This window comes from Fopius arisanus, unplaced genomic scaffold (genome assembly GCF_000806365.1).
Source record: "Fopius arisanus strain USDA-PBARC FA_bdor unplaced genomic scaffold, ASM80636v1 scaffold00020, whole genome shotgun sequence".
Taxonomy (NCBI): domain Eukaryota; kingdom Metazoa; phylum Arthropoda; class Insecta; order Hymenoptera; family Braconidae; genus Fopius; species Fopius arisanus.
The window spans coordinates 70,818-91,347 of record NW_011887759.1 but is presented as its reverse complement, the minus strand read 5'-3'; the positions used below and the strand labels follow the sequence as shown (position 1 = coordinate 91,347).

Genomic DNA, 20,530 nt, shown 5'->3' with positions numbered 1-20,530 from the left:
ATTGTAATCGCCCCAAATCCTCGGCTTAAGCCAGCATTTCTAGCAGCCATCGGCCATTCTCTTACTCATCTTCAGAAAGAAAAAGTAATTCCTGGATTAAAGGAGATTCTGCGCGCATATTTTAGTACGATTAAAATTCTCTATTCAATTATTTAATATCACAATATTTTCCATTTACTAATATCTCCCTAGACTGTGAATAAAAATAGCAGAGCATCTTCATTCTTCAAGCCAATAAGAAGATTCCTGAGACAAAAATTTCAAAGTTCTTTCAAATACAATCTATATAAAAGACTGAGAACTGATTAAAATGGACTGACTAATTTTTACACTCCATATTTTTCTATTTTAAATTCCAAAAAATACAAATTTCCCCCAAGAAAATTTCGCAATTATATTTCCGAAATACTTTGCTGAATAAAATGCCCTGAAATCGGCTCTCCATGATTCCAGTTATCCGACACATCTCTGGAGATCTCCAGGAATTACGGAACCACAAGTTCCAACGTTGGTCAGAAGATGAAAAAAAAAAATAGCCCAAAAAAATAGGTTGATCCCTTTCATCGTAATGAAACAAGCCCCCGACAGGGAAAAACAGAATATCGAAGTAGAGCCGACGGAACCGTTGGATTATTGATAAAGGGGTCCATCACCGATGGCGCATGGTCCAGGGGTACACGGGGATGGGAAAAGGTAGGTGAACATAAAACAATGCGATCTCCGGGGAGTTTGCGATGATAACCCACCATTGGAGTATATACGTTTGTAGTGGAAGTTTTGGGGGTATGGGCTTTTGACAGTGTACGTTGGGTGGTTGGTGTCCGCAGGTGTTTCCCGGTACTATCCGGCAGGCAAAGCAAGCCCCCGAAAGCAAGGCAAAGTGGCGCACAGTGTACCAGGACTAGTACAGGGGAAACCGGAGGGGGACAAAAAACAGAGAGAAGAGAAGAGAGAAAGATTGAAAAAATAAAAGAGTAAAATGCGAGGTAGAAAAGGAGATAGTCAGATGGTAGAATGATAAAGGAGAGAGTGAGAGAGAGTTGGTAACACAGGCCAAGGCGGATGCCCGATTTTGCGCAGAGTGAGGGTTTCCAAAGCTTTCAGACTACAACTACTCTCTCAACCAACCCCTGGCACAGACTCCACTCGGCTCCACACTCGGTGGATGCTGGGATCTCTCTCTCATTCGGTGCTCGTGTTTTTCTCCTCCCTCTTTCCCCCATTGCGACGGTGAATAAAAAAAGGGATCTCTATCCCTCAGCCATACACACGTTAACCCTTGTATCGAGTGCGCGGAAATTCACGTATCGTATTTCACCGTTGAGGCATCTACGATAAGTTCCTTACATTTCCTTATTTATTATTTTTACCCCTCGGAGCTCTCGTTTATGTGCGATAAGAAGGTGGAATAAACGATTTGAGGAAGACGTTAGGGAGTGAATATACACCGGGAGAATTTTATTGAATTACAACGAGAGGAAATTGTAGAGTCGTGTCAGTTTACAACGATATTTGAGTTCATTTCACTTCCACTTCTATTTTCACGGATGGAAGTTAAAAAGGACGTGAGTGGTGCTGCACGGGGATGAGTGAATGATTGCCACGATTTTTACGGTAAGTCAAGTTAGATAGTAAAAGAGGATTAACGTAATTTAATCTTTGAAAGGCGGTTAGGAGTGAGAGGTTTTCATGATGAAACGGAGACAATCGTTGAATCCGTCACAACATTATCTCCCGGTGAAGCCACTGAACTGAAAAATAAACTCGTTACAAATCCCGACATTGGTAATTCACAATTCGTTACACTCTGGATTATTCCTCGGAGTTGAGTGGTCAGGCTCTCGTCAAATTAATAACACAACGTTGATCGTTATTTCTCCATTTATACTTTAATTCCACCTCGTCAGTGTCAGTCCCCATTGAGCCCAGAGGGGCAAAAGGGGATGGAGAGGGATGTATGGCAACGTTGGCCCTGCACCTGACACATACCATACACCTGTCAATAATGTCAATACCTATACAGTCATGTCCGCACATCACTCTGCTTTACGTAAAATTGACAAAGAGAGGTGCTACAAGCAACTCTCCCTCGTTGGCTCGTCGGGCTCGTCAGCTCGTCGGTTTGGTCGCCCCGGGATATCAAATAAAGTAGGAAAAATGGCTATACCCATAACCGACAGAATAAAAAAAGAAAAAAAACAATTTCCAAAGTCAATCTATTCGTGTCCCGCAGAGACCGCTCTGGCGTCCCTGATAAACCGCGCGACTCTGTCGAGTTGAAAGAGAGAGAGAGAGATAAAGATAGAGAGAAATAGAGAGAAAGAGAGAGAAAGAGAGAAGTACAGAGGCCCCAGAGCCAGGATCAATATCCATAATTGTAATGGAAAGTAAACATGGTCCACACGTGCGGAGGTGGTGAGAGGGTGGTTTTCTCTCTAACGTTATAATCGTCTCTTTTTCCTTGTTATGTTGATAAAAAAAAAAAAAAAAGTCATCGGCGGTAGGGGGTAGAAAAACCACGAGCACCCTCGGACTGTTGAAAGGGGGTGCATTGGCAATGGAAAACGAGGTGGACCGTATGGTTTGATCGTTCGCCCTTTCGACATTCGAACGTTAATCAATTATATCGCTCTCCTCCCCCTCTTACCCCTCGTTCACCCCTCACCGCCCCCTTCTCAATCGAAAAGCCTCTTTTCTGCATCCCGCCTCTGGTGTATTCAATGATCAAATTCTTCACATTCAACCATATTATTTGTGTAACCAATTTCATTCCATTCAATTATTACCAACTCCTGTTGTCCAGGGAAATCACCACGATTAATCGTTAAACCGCAGGACAAAGAGTTATGGAAATGACGGGAATAATTTCCTTATCAATGAACATTACATTTTCTTCGGTGTTAAATAATGAAATTTCGATGGATAATGAGATAATGATAATTGAATAGTGAAATTCAATCAATGTAGAATTCAATTGAAACATTGTATTCGTTGATATCAATCAGTTGATTCGAAAGAGGCGAATGACTCGGTGAAGAGATTTAAAATGACTCATGATGATTAACTGGAATGGAGATAGTTGAAATTCCTGAATTAAATATACCTAAACATTTGTTAAACTTCAATTATTTGTTTCCTGGTGTGCATTCAACTCGGATATTTCAATAATCCATTTCCCGTGTATTTTGCCCACACTACAATTCGTGTAATTGAATAAAGTCATAGCGAGAGGGAGAGGGGGGATGATGGTAAAGGGGGAGGGATGGAAATCACTTTGGACGGGACGGATTTGTCTAATCGTGATACGCTGGGTCGTACGATAAATGCAATTAGCAACGACATTGTTCTGGAGCGTGTTGTTGGCGACACAAGGGTTGGGAGACGGGGAATCTATATGGTATGTCGTTTAAGAGGGTGTCCGGGGGTGGGTAAGGGGGTTGCAATAACCGAAGAGGGCGTTCGTGTATCGCAACCGGAAATGTATCGCTTTCGCGTCGCATCGCTGCACGCGTCCACACACTCGCCCATAATGCATATATCCTTGGAAATTGAGAGAAATGGGGATGAGAGGGTGGAAGACAGGGGGTGAATAGGGGGTTGAAGGAGGTGGAGAGGAATGACGATAATGGCCTGAGGAATTTCAGGGTGACGCCACGAAATAAGCCATAGGGGGATCGGGTTATGGTCACATATGCGGGGATAAAGTGAAATCTCTCATTTTTCTTTTTCCTCATTCCATTTGAACATTTATCTGCTGTCATTTTGGGATTTTTCGTTTTGAATTTCTCTGTAATTTCTTCTGTACTCTTTCGTAATGTGTCCCTCGAATGATAATTGATCGTCAGGGAATTTATATCTGAGTTTTCGAGGTTTGGGAGAGCAATTGGCGAAATTGTCGAGTTCAATTGCCTTGGGAATTTTTTTTATTCAATTAATAATTGAAATTGGAAATTTAAACTGTGGTAGGAAATTTATTCCAATTTTTTTGGAGTCATCTCGGTTGAAATAATGTTTAATTATTATTTTCATGGTTTATATCAGGATTTTCATGGGGTTGCCCTAGCTCATACGCCAACAATATATAATATTATTATATATTAGTGTTTATAATAAATATTGAAAAGTATAAAGAAAGAGACTGGCGAAACGACAGATCATGTGGATACAAGAAACCGTGAAAATTCCCCAAATAAATTATCCGAAAAAATGCCAATTATTTCGAGCAATAAAATAATTTATCCCTGAAGTTATTTCCACACTATTCTCCTGCCATTTATTTGTATCACTGTGGATAGTCTCCCCTCTCAATATTTCACTGAACATTCTCTGGTCAAATAACGGCGGTAGAAATCCCAGTGACGAGGGTAAAAAATAAAAGGTACAAATTGAGGGTTTTCTATCAGGAAATGCTTTTAGGCTCGACTTTGCGCGTCCCTGGGTTTCTTAACTGAATTAAGGACCTCTTCGCCACTGCTCTTGATTCTCTCCGTCGCACTCTTGGCACTCAGAGCCTTTGGGAGAAATGGTTATATACCCTCAGTGAAAACCACATTGAGGAGACGAGGAAACTCGGGTGCTCTCTGAGGTATTACGTGATTCTCCATCAATGATTTCATCCCCTTTGACAGTGGCAAAACCGTGGCAATTTTTACTCCCCCGAATATTCTCACCTCCCATCACTCTCATCGCCATTACTGCACGGAAAACTGATACAATCGCTGTCAAAAGAGAAGAAGAAATAGCGTGCAAATAAAAATGAAAGCGTTGTCGAGAAGAAAGGCCAGCGAGGGGTCTGCAAAATTTCATTGGAGCCCATTACTGTCATAACTCGTGATATCAATAATGCCCCTGAATAATGGGATGCATAAAAACCAAGGGGTTCTATTGATTTTCTTTTTACTCTCATTTCTCATTCGGATACGGTCACGTGCGCATGTAAATTAAGTGTAATTCAATATGAGCTTTTAGAAATTGTCAAACTGCTCTTTCCACTCGTCCTCTACACTTTTGTCGTTGTCGGCTAGAGTTTGTAACGCGTGTTAAGGGACCTAGCAAGGACACATCACTGAATATCATGGGGAGATAAAAGGGAGTCAGCAAAGGAAACAACAGTAAGCCGACATACATTCAACACCATCGTCGAGTTGAGGCTTTGCTTTGCTGTAGCAAGTCTTTCAGACAACAGACAGCATCAGGGAAAGAGACAAATCGGGCGCAGGTGCAGTCACTGGGACACAAACGAGACGCCGATCAACAGAATCAGGGGGGACGGGGGGTTCGGGGGGTTGGGAGGCTTCGGGGATTTAATGAGATCTCAAGTTAAATCCTCTTTTCATGGACACATATTTATGCTCGGTCAGGGCTCGAGTCAGCTCTCCGTCATCCTGGATTCTCCTCCTGGAGCGGAAGGTCCAGTAAAAATTATCCGTAGAACACATTAAATTTACGAAATATTATGGAAACATTTTTAATTATAAGATAAAAACGAATTAAACATTTAATGCATTTATTGAGCGTTTGAAATTTTTCTGTTGTGTCTCCATAGGCATTCACTAATTAATTAACTTGATTAATTTATGATTAATCAATTGATTTTTGTACAACGAAAGTTCAGCGACCTCTCTTGCCAATAAAGCCTCAAGGTTTCACTAAAATAATCCCTCGGGTTTATCACCAAGTTCTGACAATGTCAATAGATTGAAAAGATTTCCCCGACTTTTCAATTTAATACCCAGGATAAACCTATCCTCCTCCACGCAGAAGTTAGACAATCGTCAGACATGTTTTACAGCCAATTCAGTTGAGAATGAGAAAACGACATTTTCCACTATTGAGCATTGGAGCTGTTCCACCCCACGTCTGATCCCATCTCCTCGGCCCTCTGAAAGGTCTTAAAATTACTCATTGAAATAATGAAACCGAGCAATACACACACCCGGTTGTTCTCGCGGTGATCCTTTTACATCACAACTCGCTGTGCAGACGTGTTTTGACTGCCCCTCCTCATCATCCACCCCTAGCCAACCCCCTGTTTACATGTATTTGGCCGCAGGAGTACGGGATATCCAACTAGGAACGCCGAGGATCGGAATGCAGAGGAACATAAACCTGACGTGGTACACCGGGTTGGTTTGAGATCGATCGTCAGTTTTGCCGCTTGCGCACCATCACCGGTTGCCCCAACGTTATATACACTCAAAAGCGTTATTCATTTCATCCAATTGGTTAATTCACGAAAAGCCCTTTTGCTTCTTTTCCTCCTTTTGTTTTCAACAATCCGTAATGATGGATTTTAGAGGCAACGTGCGAGAACTGTGTGCTAGGCAGTTGCTGATGCTGTTTAAAGAGGCAAAGAGGAATGGATGGGTCGAGAGGGGGCTGGGGGGTACTACAGTGGGGGGATTGAGAATGGAGCAATAGGGGGACGGGTAAAAGCACTGATGGCGAGGGGAAAGGGACAAGAGGAAAAGTTGGAGGGGGCAAGAGTGGGTGGAAATGGGTGGAAATGGGTGGAAATGAGAGGGACAGGGGGTGAACTCGGGGCGCGTAGCGGCGCTAGGGAGTGATCTTGCTGAATATGTAGATTTCCGCAGCGAGCCGAAATTAACTCGGTTACGACAGATTGCCCGTGAATAATTTCATCGTCTATTCAACGCCAACGATAACTTTGTTGGCATACGCTCATTGTTAAACTCTCTACTTCTCTTGATGTTGAAGTACTCTCGCTCACCCCCTCCAACCCCCTGGCATCAGCTATTCTCCATGTCAGGAGTGTATGGGCTGCTTTTCAATGTCTACTTTTCACGTTTGTCTTGAATGCGTCAAGGGTAAAGGGTGGTTTAAGGGGGGGTGGGAAAAAGGGGGAACTTCTTGGTCCGGGATGGGTTACGGGGAGAGAATGGTAGCGCGGAGGGGTGGAGGGGGAGGATGGGAATATTGAGTGGCACTTGGGTATAAGAGGACTATTATACCACCAAGCGTGTGTCCAATACGAAGCCATCTCCATTTCTTTGATAACGTCTTCACTTTTACCTTCGACTCCCATCTATATCGTCCCTCTCTGCTTTATGGCACTCGTTCTTTTTTTTTTTTTACGTTTGCTACTTTCTTCCCTTGATACCTCGTCTCCTCGGCCAATTTATATTTCAAAGCACCCGAAACTTTTTACATTTTTTATATCGGCGTCCGAACGAGAGAACTCCGCAGGACCATAGTCGATTTTAAAATTCGATGCCGCGTCTGCGTCGTAGTTATGCAGCTTATATATGTATTTTCTTTTTTTTTTCATTCGGTTGTGTTTTTCCCTCTGGTTGGTTTGTCCATGTGGAAAAAATCGGAAATCGTTAGGGGTAGTCGGGAGAATTGGTTCCTTTTTCTCTCGATTCGGTCGCACAACTTTCTGATGGGGAAATAAAATGAAGGAAAAAGGAACGAGAAATGGGAGAAGGGAGGAGGGAAAACGGGAAAAAGGGAAAAGGGGAAAGGAGAAAGGAGAAAGGGAAAGGAGCCGGAAAAGTGGCAGAGAAAAATTGTTTCACGTTGTGAGTGGGGTACTTGTGTATGGGGTTACGTCGTGGACACCAAGTATATTGCGTATTGATCGTTGGTTTACTTGTTGCGCAGGAGAGCAAACGGCTAGATGCTGCGGGCTGTACCTATCTTTATATACATTTCCTCTCGGCCCTTTTCCCCGAGAGCTCTCGCACTCTCTCCTCAAACGTAAGCTCAAACCCTCCCGCCAACTGTTCGGGGCTTTTCTCCTTTTACTCTCCAGGTACTCGTTTTTCTCACGTCCACAAAGACCCTTTCACTGCTATAATTAATGTCCAAACAGAGGGCAGCGAAAGAAAGTCTAATGCGAAAAATCATGTTTTCCTTTTTCCCTCACCTCAGTGTTTTTTCGTGTTACTCTTATTTCTCTCTCTCTATTTTTCCTTGTTTTCTCCTGCTTTTTCTTATTTTTTGTTTTTGTTGGCATTTTTTGTTCTATTGTGGTGTGGTCGGATGGTATCAAACGTGAGAGCAAAGTTTCTTTCTTAATCCCGGGTCATCTCGGGACTATATTGGGCCTTTTTTTCTTGTTTACTGTCAGCCCGTGGACTAGGAGATCCCGACAAATGTTTGAGGACAAATGGATACGAACTCAGTGGAAAAGCGGTGATAATACCAGAGGGAATGACAGACAGTAGTTTGGGACAAATCAAAGGAGAAATGAAATGATATTTTTATAACAAAATCTCATTAAACTTCTGACTGTGGGATTCACGGGTATTTGAGTCGTCGTTTTAGCCAGTGCAATGCTTGTTCAAGGGATGGACAATGAATTGTACGAGTTGATGCTCCAGTTATGGGGCTTTATATCTGTATATAATGGAAAACCATCTTCTTCGGGAGGATGAAACGACGTTTGCCAGTTGTCTGTCGTCATTCTTCTCCCTTTTTACCCTCTTCGGGGTACCCCATTTACCGCTTCCCTGTACTAGCCAATTATCAAGAGCATCGGTACGGCTGGATGTGAAGGGACAAACAAAACGAACAATTAACTATTCGTTTTATCTTATCAATTTATTTCTTTTATCCCTTTAGGGCTTGATTACCGAGTGTTTTTTTTTGCAATGCTATTGAGTGTCGACGAAGTTCAGTTTGGAGTTAATTAATTCTGATGGAGTGCAGGAAGTTGATACAATGAGGGCAGCAATGAAGTGCAATTATTCGGCATCATAAAGGAATGTCAGTAAAGTTTTCAATCCCTCGGATGGAATGTTTTCAAGAGGAGTTTAACATCGAAATCGAATTCTCGGGGAATTGAATCATCGAAGTGATGCGAGATAATTACTGATTTCAACGAATTTCAAGTGATTTTTTAAATTCAACATCTGTCGAGGATTGAGATGTCGACAATTTTCTGAAACGATTCAGTTTGGAGTAAATCAATTCCTGAGCGTATAAATAGAATGAGAAAAGACGTTTCAGGGGGGAATAAAATCGGTTTTATATAGGGGAACGAGATTATAAAGCACGACAGCGCAATTTTTCAAGGAGAGGGAGAAGTAAATTCCCAGTGCATGTGCAACCTCAAATCGTAAAATCTAGCAGGAGGAAAATTAATCACGTGAGCTATTACTATTGCTGTCAATCACAGTGGAACAATAAATTTTGCTTGAGAATATTGGTCGTGAAATTGGGAAAGGGGAGGTGGTTGTAAGGGAATGTTTCATCCAGGGAGCGAATTTTATACAAAATTTGAAAAAAAGACGAGTCATTCTCGTGCAATAGTTTGTCAGACCAATGAAGGAAGTATTTTTCGTTTGATCAGGTTAATATTTTCTGGACACCAACTGCTTATTTCAGCTGAAAATATCACAAATATGTTAAAGAAATAATAGTCTTACAAATTTAATTTATCATTATATTAAAAAAAAAATAAAATACACACTTGAAAAATCTCACGTGAAATTTCTGTGGAATTCCTCGTCGACGAAGTAATCCATTTTTTTACATTAATTCATTAATTGTGTATAACGTAATCGTAATTTTAGCTTTTGGTGAACATGACGAAATTTTTGTTACAGATTAAAATGCGATGACAGGAGAGTTGGCGGGCGCAATGATTCGCCACAACCCGGAAGTTAATATTTCAATAACTCGGAAAAACTAATTAAAGAGGGGAAACCGTTGAGGGCTGGACATATCATGTGTAACACGACAACAACAGTGAAAATAATCGCTGCCACATTGGCACTGTACTGGTGTTTCTCCAGCTGCACGTCGGAGGAGCAGATTAAGAATGCTTCCGGTTAGTATGAATAATCCACGACGTTGAGAGAGAGAGGATCGCTCCGGAAATTTGCTTTGCCTCTCTCCAATGTTAACCCACATGGATGCATATACATTTTCGCGAGGGTGATGTGGGTATTCCTGGGGATAACTGTACACCCGAGGGAGTAACCGTTGGGGAAACGAGAGAAGGCTTTTCCAACTCTCCTCATCCTCTTCATCCTCTTCATCCTCTTCCTCCTCTACCTCCTCTTCCTCCTTTTGCTTGTACTCACTCATACAACACCTACCATCCACCATCCACAAACCACCCACCACCATAGCCTCGTCCACCTATTCATTATTAAACATTTGGCGTAGCTGACGAGTTCTCGATTGTTTCATTTTCATTTCACGGATTGTTTCGTCCTCCAAAATTAAACAAATTTATTCCATTACTTTTCATTGGTTTTTTTTTGTTCACCCCGCGTTTTCACGGCTTCTTTTTCAGCTCAATGCGCTATTCCACTTGGTATGGAGGAGGGGAAAATACCGGATGATGCTATTTCAGCATCGTCCAGTTATGAAACTAAATCTGTCGGACCACAGAATGCTAGGTGAGTGTTAATTAATGTTTTTCAGGAGGGAGTGTGGAATTAAGTGGAATGTATGGAGATGAGAGAAGTTGTTTGGTTTAGGGCTTTCAACGGCTTCGTTCTCTTTAAAAAAACATTGACAATTTCTTTTTTCTTTTTTTTTTTTGGACATTGTCAGAAATTACATTCGAGCGAGTGGACAAAGGGGCATTCAACGTTTTCGTATTTTCAGAGTGATTTTTTTCATGCTGGGTTTTTAGATACCGCTGAAAAAAAAAATGTTCACAGCGGTGAATTTTTCTTTCATCAAACGGAATAAATTGAGTTTGATACGTTCCCATGGCAGTTCACTTATCTGCAAAAAGATATTTACAATTTAAATACGAAATATCGCTAAAGAGTGGAAAATTTCCATTGAATTTGTGCACCAAAGTGAGCAAAATATTGCCTCATTCAGGAGTGTAGACGTGGAAACACAACAAATCGTTTGGATCGAACTGGGCAAGTGTTAAATATTTATGTGGATTTAATGTGGAGTTTGGAGTTGCTTCAACAAGTCGGATGGCACTGAATATTTCATGATTCAGTGCATCCCAGAGTAACGTCTCCATCAATTAATAATATCTCTCAAAATTCACAAACAACTTCTCTCCCCGAGATTCCCCCAGACTCTCCACAATTTTCCAATAACAATGAAAAAATAATTATTACAATGAATTAATTGATAAAAATGAATTATCGAAACTGGGAAGAATACGACAGGAGAAAAATGGTGGTGCTTGGTGTCCAAAGGCCCAAATCAGCTCTGGAATTCGGGAATACCTCGAGATAGATTTAACAAGAGATCACCTGATCACCTGGACCGAGACCCAGGGTAGATTCGGTAATGGTCAGGGTCAGGAGTACGCTGAAACATTCTACCTGGAGTACTTCCGAGAATCGAAATGGCATTCTTACACGACACTAGCCGGTGAATCCATCCTCCGAGGCAACACCAACACGTACCTGGTTGAAAGACAGAAGCTCGAGCTGCCATTTGTGGCTAGCAGGGTGAGATTCGTACCCTGGAGCCAGCACCCCAGAACAGTGTGCATGAGGGTGGAGATTTATGGTTGTGTCTGGGAACGTAAGTATATCCTAACAAACATTAATTACACGACTGGGGAGAGAAAGCCCAACAGCTGGCCCTTCATTCCGCCACTTTTTCATTTTCACTAGCAATATCTGAAGAAATCGATGTCATTTATCGGTGAACAATTCACACCCGTAAATGCCCATTAGCAATCATAACAATTACAACAATTACCGTAAGTTTTCATTAATGGCTGTTGTTTGAAGTTCTTTACCATTTGTTCAGAGCGAGTGAGAATGTACAAAGCATCGAGACCAGCGACTTCTGGTCCCGGAGGTACAAACGTAGATGACAATTCGTACGATGGAAAATTAGACATTAATGGGGACTATCTGATCAATGGAATAGGACAATTAGTGGATGGAAGCCTCGGGGAGGAACCCCACAGCTCCTCAACTCTGGCCCACTGGGTCGGCTGGACCAATCTCCATCCAATAACAATCATCTTCGAATTCACTGAAATTCGACAATTTGAAAATTGCACTATTTATGCGGCGAATTCACCAGTGCGCGGCATCGAAGTGCCAAAATTCATTCGCATATCGTTCTCGGTGGATGGCGATGTATATGAAAGCCCGACGATCGATATGCATGTCGAGGAGAGATCCGTTTATTCACCCGGAATCATTCCAGTATCTGTGCCACTGCGCTCGAGGATATCAAAGTTCGTTAAATTAGAGATGGAACCCCGCTCAAAGTGGCTTCTACTCAGTGAAGTCACATTCACCAGCAGTAAGTCATTAATTCAAAAAAAAAAACATTCCAACTCTCATAAACATCAAAGCATTACTCTTATTTTAATTATTGAAAGATTTCACATCATTAAAATAATCCCTTTGACTCGACCATCGGAGTCTCGAGGATTCCTCAACTGTTCGATAGCACAAAATATTTAAATCACTCAATTTGATATTTTAATTAGGATAAAAATATAATTAGCCTGGATAGAGGCTGGCAATGCTACTCACCGGAATTTAATAAATCAAATAAACAATAAAGCACCAGCAGATGCTAATAATCCCTGGCAATAATGGCAAAGCGTTAATTTGAAAGCCACTAAACACAAAGCACTCAAGTTTCAGGATTGGAATCGAATACCAGCCAAGAGACGCAGGACGAATCACTCCAGTCTGAGAATTACGATCGTAAAAACGATTCACTCATTTACGATGGTAATTACCAGCAGAGTCCCGACTTGAATTACACGGATCCGGAGATAAATGCTAATATAACGCCAGATGCATTTCCGGTGAGTCCACAGTGGTCTCAGACGTACATCGGTTTGGTGAGTGGTGCACTGACTGTGGTTGCTCTGCTGCTGACGTGCATGGTACTCCTGATGAAGCTCCGAGGACGTAATAAGGTAGCACTACTGCAAAAACACACGGCGTTATTATGTGGTACATCAGCTCCAGGTATAACAATAAATGTCAAGGATATTAAGCTGCCAACGCCGATAGTGGTCAACGGGAGTCAATCGAGTCGTTTAGCTGGATTTGCCGGGAGTCTCAAGGGTACCATCGGCCGATCTGGATCTGTATCGAGTTATGATGCAGCTGTCAATCGTGATGCTGCTGTCAATAGTGACAGGGAAGGACACCAGACACCTGGACACCGGGATGTCAATGAGTACGAGCACTGCAGTGTTTACGCTGAAAAAACTTACAAGCTACTCTTCCCCGACGAGCGTTTCTCAGCGTGCAAGACGGATTACGCTGATGTCACCGAGTTTAACAATGAAACAGTGGCACTGCATATGGAACAGGAGAAGGATCAACATGCTGAGAGAACACCCCAGACACCCTACACTCATAAATCGAAATATTCGCATGGGCATTCCTCGAAGAGCAAGGTTTATGAGGGATATTATGCTGCCACTGATATTCTCACGGTGAGTTCAAATAACTGTTTCTCATAGTATTCGAGATATTCGGGAAATGAAGAGACGCCAGATACATGAGCAATATATTGGGGGCTTTGGGAGGCGGTTCATAAGCGGGAGTTTTTCCTTTTTTGCCGCGGCATGAGGCAGCAAAAATCCTACGATTCAGAATAACACAAAGGAGCTTTTTACCGTGTGACTCTCTCAGATATCGAGGAGTTTTCGTTTTCAACTGGTGCTTTTGTTTCTTTATTTTTCCTCTTTTTTTTTGACCGATAGCAAGTGGATATGCAAGTAATGGAGCTCGGAAATGCTCCATTCCGAACTATATTTTTCCAATCTGCCCGAGTGTATAGACCCAATTCCCAGTTTATTTGTTTTCAATTGAAAAATTCATCATTCAATAGACGAAACCGTTTGGTTTTTCTATTTAGATGGTTTACGGTGTGAGTTTATTCCCTCATTTCCATGAGATGAAATTTTTTTAATCTAGGGGATTCACTGGTGAAAGGAGCATTGATTTTGTTTATTATGAAAGTCGGTGGTGTTCCACCTACCCCTTGGCTTCTTATTTCTTTCATCTACAATTTTTTTTATTTGATTTTTCGTCACTCGAGGGTGGGTTGGGGATAATGCAGAGAATGGGAGAGACCTCCTGAGGGGTTTTATTAAAAAAGTTTTGGTTTTCGGCAGATAAAGAGACGAGAGCAGCACACTGAATCGAGTTTATTTACTTCGTATTTTATCGAGGAACGTCATAACGTCGAGGTACAGGAGATTCATCACATATCGAGGCACAGATTGAGAATTTGCGATAAAATAGGAGAGGGAAGCTTTGGATTTGTTCATTTATGTGAGGCAAAGGGAATTCACAGTCTGGATTCGGGAACAATGAGGAACAAACAGTTGGTTATTGTGAGGTCACTGTGGCGAGGAGTTACGGATTCACTCAAGTAAATAATCCCCCCTTTATTTGAATTTCAAATGACTAATTTAGGGATAAAAAAGGCGGGGGACGATGGTGAGATTTTCCGGTAATTTATTCCTTCATTACAAATTGCAGGAAGGATTTTATGAGGGATATGTGCATTTTGGCTCAGATTCGTGATCCTAATATTGCAAGAATTGTGGCACTTGTGGAAGAAGAGCCGTTTGGTGCGGTATTTGAATATGGTGAGCATGGAGATTTACCGTATTACATTCGTAATCAGGAGAAGTCAAACAACGAAGCTCCATTGAGGTGAGTAAATAGTTTCCAATTCAACTCGTGTCATTGAATTTTCAAATGCTAAAAATATATAATAAAAATATCTATTTGGCATTTTCAAACAGTTACAGTCGATTGATGAAATTTATCACTCAAATTGCCACTGGCATGAAGTACCTCGAGAGTTTGAACATTGCTCATTGTGACTTGGCAGCCAGAAACTGTGTAATTACCAAGAATTTATCGATCAAAGTGTCGGATCATGCTATGTACAGCAGTAAATACGACGGGGAATATTACGTTAATGAGTGTTATGCTAAGATACCACTGCGATGGATGGCATGGGAGGCTGTATTACTGGTAAATATCATTGCTAACACTTTCATGTACTCCATCACTTACCGAAAATTATCTATTGCGACGATAAAAACTTGGTTCGATCCAATTTTATTTAATTGAAATGAATTCAGGAATTCACCGGTCTCAACATCAAATAACCCATTTTTTTTGCCATGCACAAATTTAATTGCAGAAATTTCCGTAATAACTCAACATTAAAAAAAGCATTTGATGTAAATATGAATGTGAATTCGTAATACTAGAAGCTAAAAAAATCATGGCAAACCGAGAAAGTCGTACCAGCAGATTAAAATTACCGTTATATATATATGTGCAGAAAATCAATTAATATATCACGTGCGTTCAGCAAAAAGCGTGTAAACACTTTTATGTATTTTTTCTATAAAACTGCGAAATGCCGTGGTTGTTAATATTATTTATCGATAAAATTGATTAAAAAACAAACAAATGCGTGTATGACCTGTCAGTTCAACATACGCGATGCACATACAAATATCCATTGAATCAATAATCCATAATATCCGCAACGAATTCCCACTAATACAGTACTTCGAACAATCCCATACTAAAATATCCACAATCATAATTATCTTATAATACAACTCTAAAAATCATTTATTCAATAATTCGTATCGACTTTCCACCAAATAATATTCTTTATTGAAAATATATTTTCCATAAAAAATTTTCGAGGTAAAAATGGCAGTTTAAAATGATATATGAAGAGTATATTAAAAATAGGAGACATACATTTGATGGATAAGAATGATTTGATGTGTAAACCGGATATTTATCAATAGCATTGACATAAAAAATGATTTTGAACTAGGGTAAACGGAGTTGTCAAGCGGACGTATGGTCTTATGCAACGACAGTGTGGGAGATATTGACGTACTGCGAGGATCTACCTTACTCAGAAATGACATCAGAGCAGGTATTGGAAAACTGCGGTAAGTGCTATCATTCTGGTACATCAGAAAAGACACGTATACTGGAGCAACCGTCGTCATGCCCCCGAGAGCTCTACAGAATGATGACAAAGTGTTGGAGCAAGCACGCTGAATCGAGACCGACATTCAAGGATATTTACATGTTCCTCAAGAGAATGAATCTCGAGTAGAAATAGTGAATGGTAGAGGGTCGTTAAATCATCGACATGTGTGCAAGGACCAAATAATGAAAACACAATCAGCTATGATGCATTCTCCTCCGATCAATGATACGAAATAAATGGTTACGCCCGAGGAAGTGCTCTGGCCACCTAACTTATGCTCAACTAGGTTTATCTTCAATCTTCTAAGTATCATAATCGTAATTTTAATCACAAATGGAGATATATCATTATAAGGTATATAAGAGTTTTTATAATCGGTGTCAAGCTAATTCCTTCGAGTTACACGAGAAAAAATATGTGCGGAAAATGGAAAAAAAAATGACAATTACCTGCGCTGTATCTTTGTGCATTTCCTACTAGAGGCATCTTAGAAACAGTTGATATTATAGCATTCAAGAGAATTATTTATAAGATTGCCAGCAACGACGAATTAATGATTAAGCACTTGCTTTATTTGACAAAGTGAGAATGAATGAGTTGATCAGGTTGCGTCCACATATCGGTAGTTAATCTTTATCGCAATAAGCAATTGACGCACTTGTGGAATTTTCAGGATGGATATGTAATTTTAAGATGAAAAAAGTTCATGATGTAGGAGTTGAAGAGAATAAGAGAGCTGTATTTTAAGGCATTATGTATATGATATAGGAGTGGAAATTTTCCTTGTAAATTGTTCGAGTACATAATCCATTCATCACGCTTTTATCGATTTCAATCGATGAGTTAAATGGCCAGAAATGCGAGCCTTGCTCGATAGTTTTCCCAACCATAGTTCAACCAAGAATAATGTACGTTTGTGTTACCTGAATAAAACAATCAGCTGTTGTTGAATCAACGTGTAAGAGACAATTGAGGACATGCTCCACTGATAAGAATGATGCAATCAGCAGATTGTGATAAGAGTGCATGTAAAACGGTAGATTATTTTTTTTTTTCACTCGTAAAAATTTGACGTGTGACTTCTGCAAGGATATAAATCAATTAAAAGAAAATGGTAATTTTTCGATAAAAATGGGGATGAACTTGATGTCACAGAATTAATATCGTCAATTTAGTTTTACGGTAATAATGATAATTTACCGGAATGACAATTAAATGACAATCAATTTTTGGGGGCGAGTTATATCGATAAAAAATAAATGGAGAATTAAAAAAAAAAACAAATATCACTCAATTTTAGCACTTAAAAAATCTATTCAAGTGAGGTTGTTTGTTATCGCAGTATTTGCTTTGTTATTACTGAAAAAAAAAACCATGAAAAAAATCTGAAAAAAAGTGAAAAACACATTTATTTGTAGTCTGTACATATTAACGACTCCGGCAGTATTCAATGATGAGTTAAAATTCACAAAAAAAAGCATGGAATGTTTGAAATGCACCGAAAACCCACCATAGACCGCAATTTTCCAAAGTAGTCTATAGATTTTATCAACCTACCCGTAGGAATACGTATAAAATTATATATAAAACATATATATTTACCATACTACGAACAAGAAAAAAGGGAGACACAACAAGAAAAAAAATAACACACATTTTGTAATATGGATTATATCGTAACTCCATTGAAAATTATATTCTTAATATTTCCAGTGTTACAATCAATAAAAGAAATTGTTATACTGTGTACTGATTGAGCAAACTAAAAAAAAAAACGTGTGAGTAATTTATTTGTCTGCAAATTGGGCAAGTGGTTGGATATTCATCTCTCTGTGGAAAGCGTCGAGTGGTTGCTCCCATCGTTCCTCGAAGTAAGTTGACAATAAAAATCCAGAATTCTTACCGGTGTTTATGGCCCATGGTAAATGGTACTTGGCGTAGAGTTGCCTTTGTCTGTGTAAATGAGAGAGTGAAAAATTATAATGGAAACATTTATTTGATTGCAATGACGTAATCGAGGATTGAGAGGTATTTTACTTCGGTCTTAGACGAGCAGCACCGAAGACAGCACCACCGATGCACATGGGTAAACGTGTTTGCAATGCCTCGACCCACTTGACTGTCACTTCACCGAGCATTGTCGTTGGCATGAGCAGTACAGCATGAAATATGTCGTGCACCTCGCGATATCGCTGCATCACGTACGCCAATTCGATTTCATTCACAAATTTTACGTCATCTCGAGAGTCTGGAGTCACCTTCTGCAATAAAAACCTTTGAATAAACTTTCATTATATTCTAAGATATTTCAAAAGTCATTCCAAGTTTGTTCATTCCTAAAATTACAATGTGAATTATCCGAGGGGAATTAAATTATAACTATTAAAAACATGGAATGAACACAAGGAAGCAGAAAAAAGATAAAGATTTTACACAAGAAACTTCCACTTAGTTGAAGTTTACGTTCCTTACATTAACTTTCAAAAAGTTGTGGTATGTTTTTCCCAGGGTGCCCTCGGGCAAACCCTCCAGTGACTTCATGTCTACGGTGCTCGTATTTATCCTTGGCTTTTCATTTAATATCCGGAGCCCTTCATTTGTCGACTTCATTTTTTCGTAACAGTGGAGTAATGCGAATTTACCAGTTGTTTCACCGAGACAAGCGATCATATCCGCACGATAGGGATCTGCGAGAGATACAGCTGCCGATCCACAAGCGAGAATAGCACGCTGAAGATTAGTCAGCCTCACATGATTCCTGGTGAAGTCATCAACGAATGCTTCACCACCGTACGTGGATTTCAATCTTCTCCCAAGAGATCCTCCCAAGAGATCCCCTGAAAAAATTATTCAGGATATAAAATTCAAGAAAAATCATTTCAAATGTTTCAAAGTTTATTACTCTTTCTTTACAATCATCAAACTATCTGTACATATTTTTATTTACACATACTTTTGCTTTGGTATCGTACGAAAAATGGAGCAAAATCAGGGGTGGTCCCAACATACGTATTACCTCTACGTACCTCAAAAGTGAACAAATAATTTTCAATAATATTATTCTATCTCTCAATTAATTCCCCGAAGAATCGTACTCGCGTTGGGACATCGTCAAAGAAAAAAATAATAAAATTATAAATGCAGAAACGCCTGAAAAAAATCAATTCGAGGATCGAATTTCCAATCGAACAAGATATTTAATAAATTACACATTCACTTAAATCGTTGAGTCCAATGTGAAAATACTTCCGCCTGAAATCTAGTTCAATGGCACGAAATTACATTTATCGAAACACAAATATTTCACACCTATGAAAGCCTTAGAGCAATCATCAAACAACTTCCTCTTTGGTCGGTCCTCCAAGTGGTGAATACTTGGGCTCAATAGTGTCTTTTCTCCTGAATGTGACCCACGTGTAGATGAGACTACCCAGAACACTGAGATTTAATCCAACAAAGTTCCACCACGAGAAAATATAATCACCCCCCACAATCATCCCCAAATAGGTGACACTGATGTTCTTCAAACAGCCGATGATGGTGGTGGTGAGAGCAGAATTATGAAGTGTACACACCATAATACTATACAATAAAACAAAACCCATGACACACGAGAGAAAGAACTGCACGAGAAACATGAGATCAGTCCAGTGTTTGTACTTGAGGGCAGAGTCAATGTGTCCAGTCCACCAGGCAACAATGAGAGCCGGCAAGATCATGAACAACGAGTTATAATACATGAGTCCATACTTCCCCAGCTCCTTGGAGTCTAGCTTCTTCTTGGTGTAAACCCCATTGGCAGCTGTGAATACATCATTCAGAAAAATGAATATGTACCCCTCGAGATTGAAGGCGAGGTCATTAGAGGCGGCAAGAAGTGCCCCGACAATCATCGTGTACACTGACAACTGAACCGCTGTTCTGGGTTTGATCCCAAGAATGTAATATTCAGCAATCATCGTCATGAGGATGCCAAATCTTCTCAACGCTGTGAACATAGGGAGACTCAGCTGCTTGGTACCCCCAAGGCCAAATATCATGTTTCCAATGTATATCAGAGGCAGTGGAAATATTTTACTGATGGTCGACCGATCGAGGTTAGGATAATCGACGTATTGCAATTTTTTCCCTATCGACAGGGTAATTATCGTTGCCAGCATCTGACCGATACCCAGGACTTGGAAAGACGGAAAATTGTACGATGTTAATACAGTTTTGTTTACAAATGTTATCAGTATTGATGACACTCCGTAAAATAAAGCCGAACCGACTCGCAACCACCAGACATTATTGTCGTTCACTTGCATCTTGATCACTGGAGTGTTCTTTATTTTTTGCGTTAGAATGAGGAATTTTCTATCACTGTTGCTCTATTATTTGAGCCAACGAAAGTTGTCACAAAGTCATCTAGGCAACGTACTTGATAACCTTATCATTCTGCTTCTCTCCATGATTTGATGAGCTTATCACCCGGACTTCCTGGTCATCTCTGAGGGATTTAGACTGATTTTTCGACAGTTTCACGTGGCTTGGATGAAAATTTCTACTGGCGCACGTTCGTATTCTCTGCAATGTGGCAAAATGCCATTGAACAATGTTCAAG

General features: G+C 40.2%; 3 protein-coding genes across 3 annotated transcripts; 1 reads left to right on the top strand and 2 right to left on the bottom strand.

Moving 5' to 3' along the window:
- The first annotated feature begins 1,166 nt into the window (after nt 1–1,166).
- On the top strand, nt 1,167–17,485 carry LOC105264230 (discoidin domain-containing receptor 2). Its single transcript, XM_011300964.1, has 10 exons — nt 1,167–1,614; nt 9,573–9,796; nt 10,268–10,373; nt 11,105–11,478; nt 11,710–12,216; nt 12,561–13,375; nt 14,060–14,319; nt 14,430–14,606; nt 14,699–14,933; nt 15,763–17,485. The coding sequence occupies exons 2-10, from the start codon at nt 9,694–9,696 to the stop codon at nt 16,051–16,053; spliced, it is 2,868 nt and encodes a 955-aa protein (XP_011299266.1). The 5' UTR covers nt 1,167–1,614; nt 9,573–9,693; the 3' UTR covers nt 16,054–17,485.
- Nucleotides 17,486–17,617: 132 nt separating this feature from the next.
- Coq4 (Coenzyme Q4) lies at nt 17,618–20,435 on the bottom strand. Its single transcript, XM_011300967.1, has 4 exons — nt 20,348–20,435; nt 18,400–18,764; nt 17,965–18,188; nt 17,618–17,880 (listed from the first exon to the last, which is right to left on the bottom strand). The coding sequence occupies exons 1-4, from the start codon at nt 20,376–20,378 to the stop codon at nt 17,715–17,717; spliced, it is 786 nt and encodes a 261-aa protein (XP_011299269.1). The 5' UTR covers nt 20,379–20,435; the 3' UTR covers nt 17,618–17,714.
- On the bottom strand, nt 19,237–20,383 carry frc (fringe connection). The gene has a single exon (XM_011300965.1). The coding sequence runs from the start codon at nt 20,232–20,234 to the stop codon at nt 19,260–19,262; it is 975 nt and encodes a 324-aa protein (XP_011299267.1). The 5' UTR covers nt 20,235–20,383; the 3' UTR covers nt 19,237–19,259.
- Nucleotides 20,436–20,530: the final 95 nt, after the last annotated feature.

Excerpts from the sequence above, each read along its gene's own strand:
- Coq4 (XM_011300967.1), bottom strand. The coding sequence starts at position 20,378 with ATGGAGAGAAGCAGAATGATAAGGTTATCAA. Across the intron at positions 18,189-18,399 it reads ACAACTTTTTGAAAGTTAAT|AAGGTGACTCCAGACTCTCG; the intron begins GTAAGGAACGTA and ends TTTTTATTGCAG. Across the intron at positions 17,881-17,964 it reads GCTGCTCGTCTAAGACCGAA|ACAAAGGCAACTCTACGCCA; the intron begins GTAAAATACCTC and ends TCATTTACACAG.
- frc (XM_011300965.1), bottom strand. The coding sequence starts at position 20,234 with ATGCAAGTGAACGACAATAATGTCTGGTGGTTGCGAGTCGGTTCGGCT.
- LOC105264230 (XM_011300964.1), top strand. The coding sequence starts at position 9,694 with ATGTGTAACACGACAACAACAGTGAAAATAATCGCTGCCACATTGGCA. Across the intron at positions 9,797-10,267 it reads GCAGATTAAGAATGCTTCCG|CTCAATGCGCTATTCCACTT; the intron begins GTTAGTATGAAT and ends CTTCTTTTTCAG. Across the intron at positions 12,217-12,560 it reads TGAAGTCACATTCACCAGCA|TTTCAGGATTGGAATCGAAT; the intron begins GTAAGTCATTAA and ends AAAGCACTCAAG.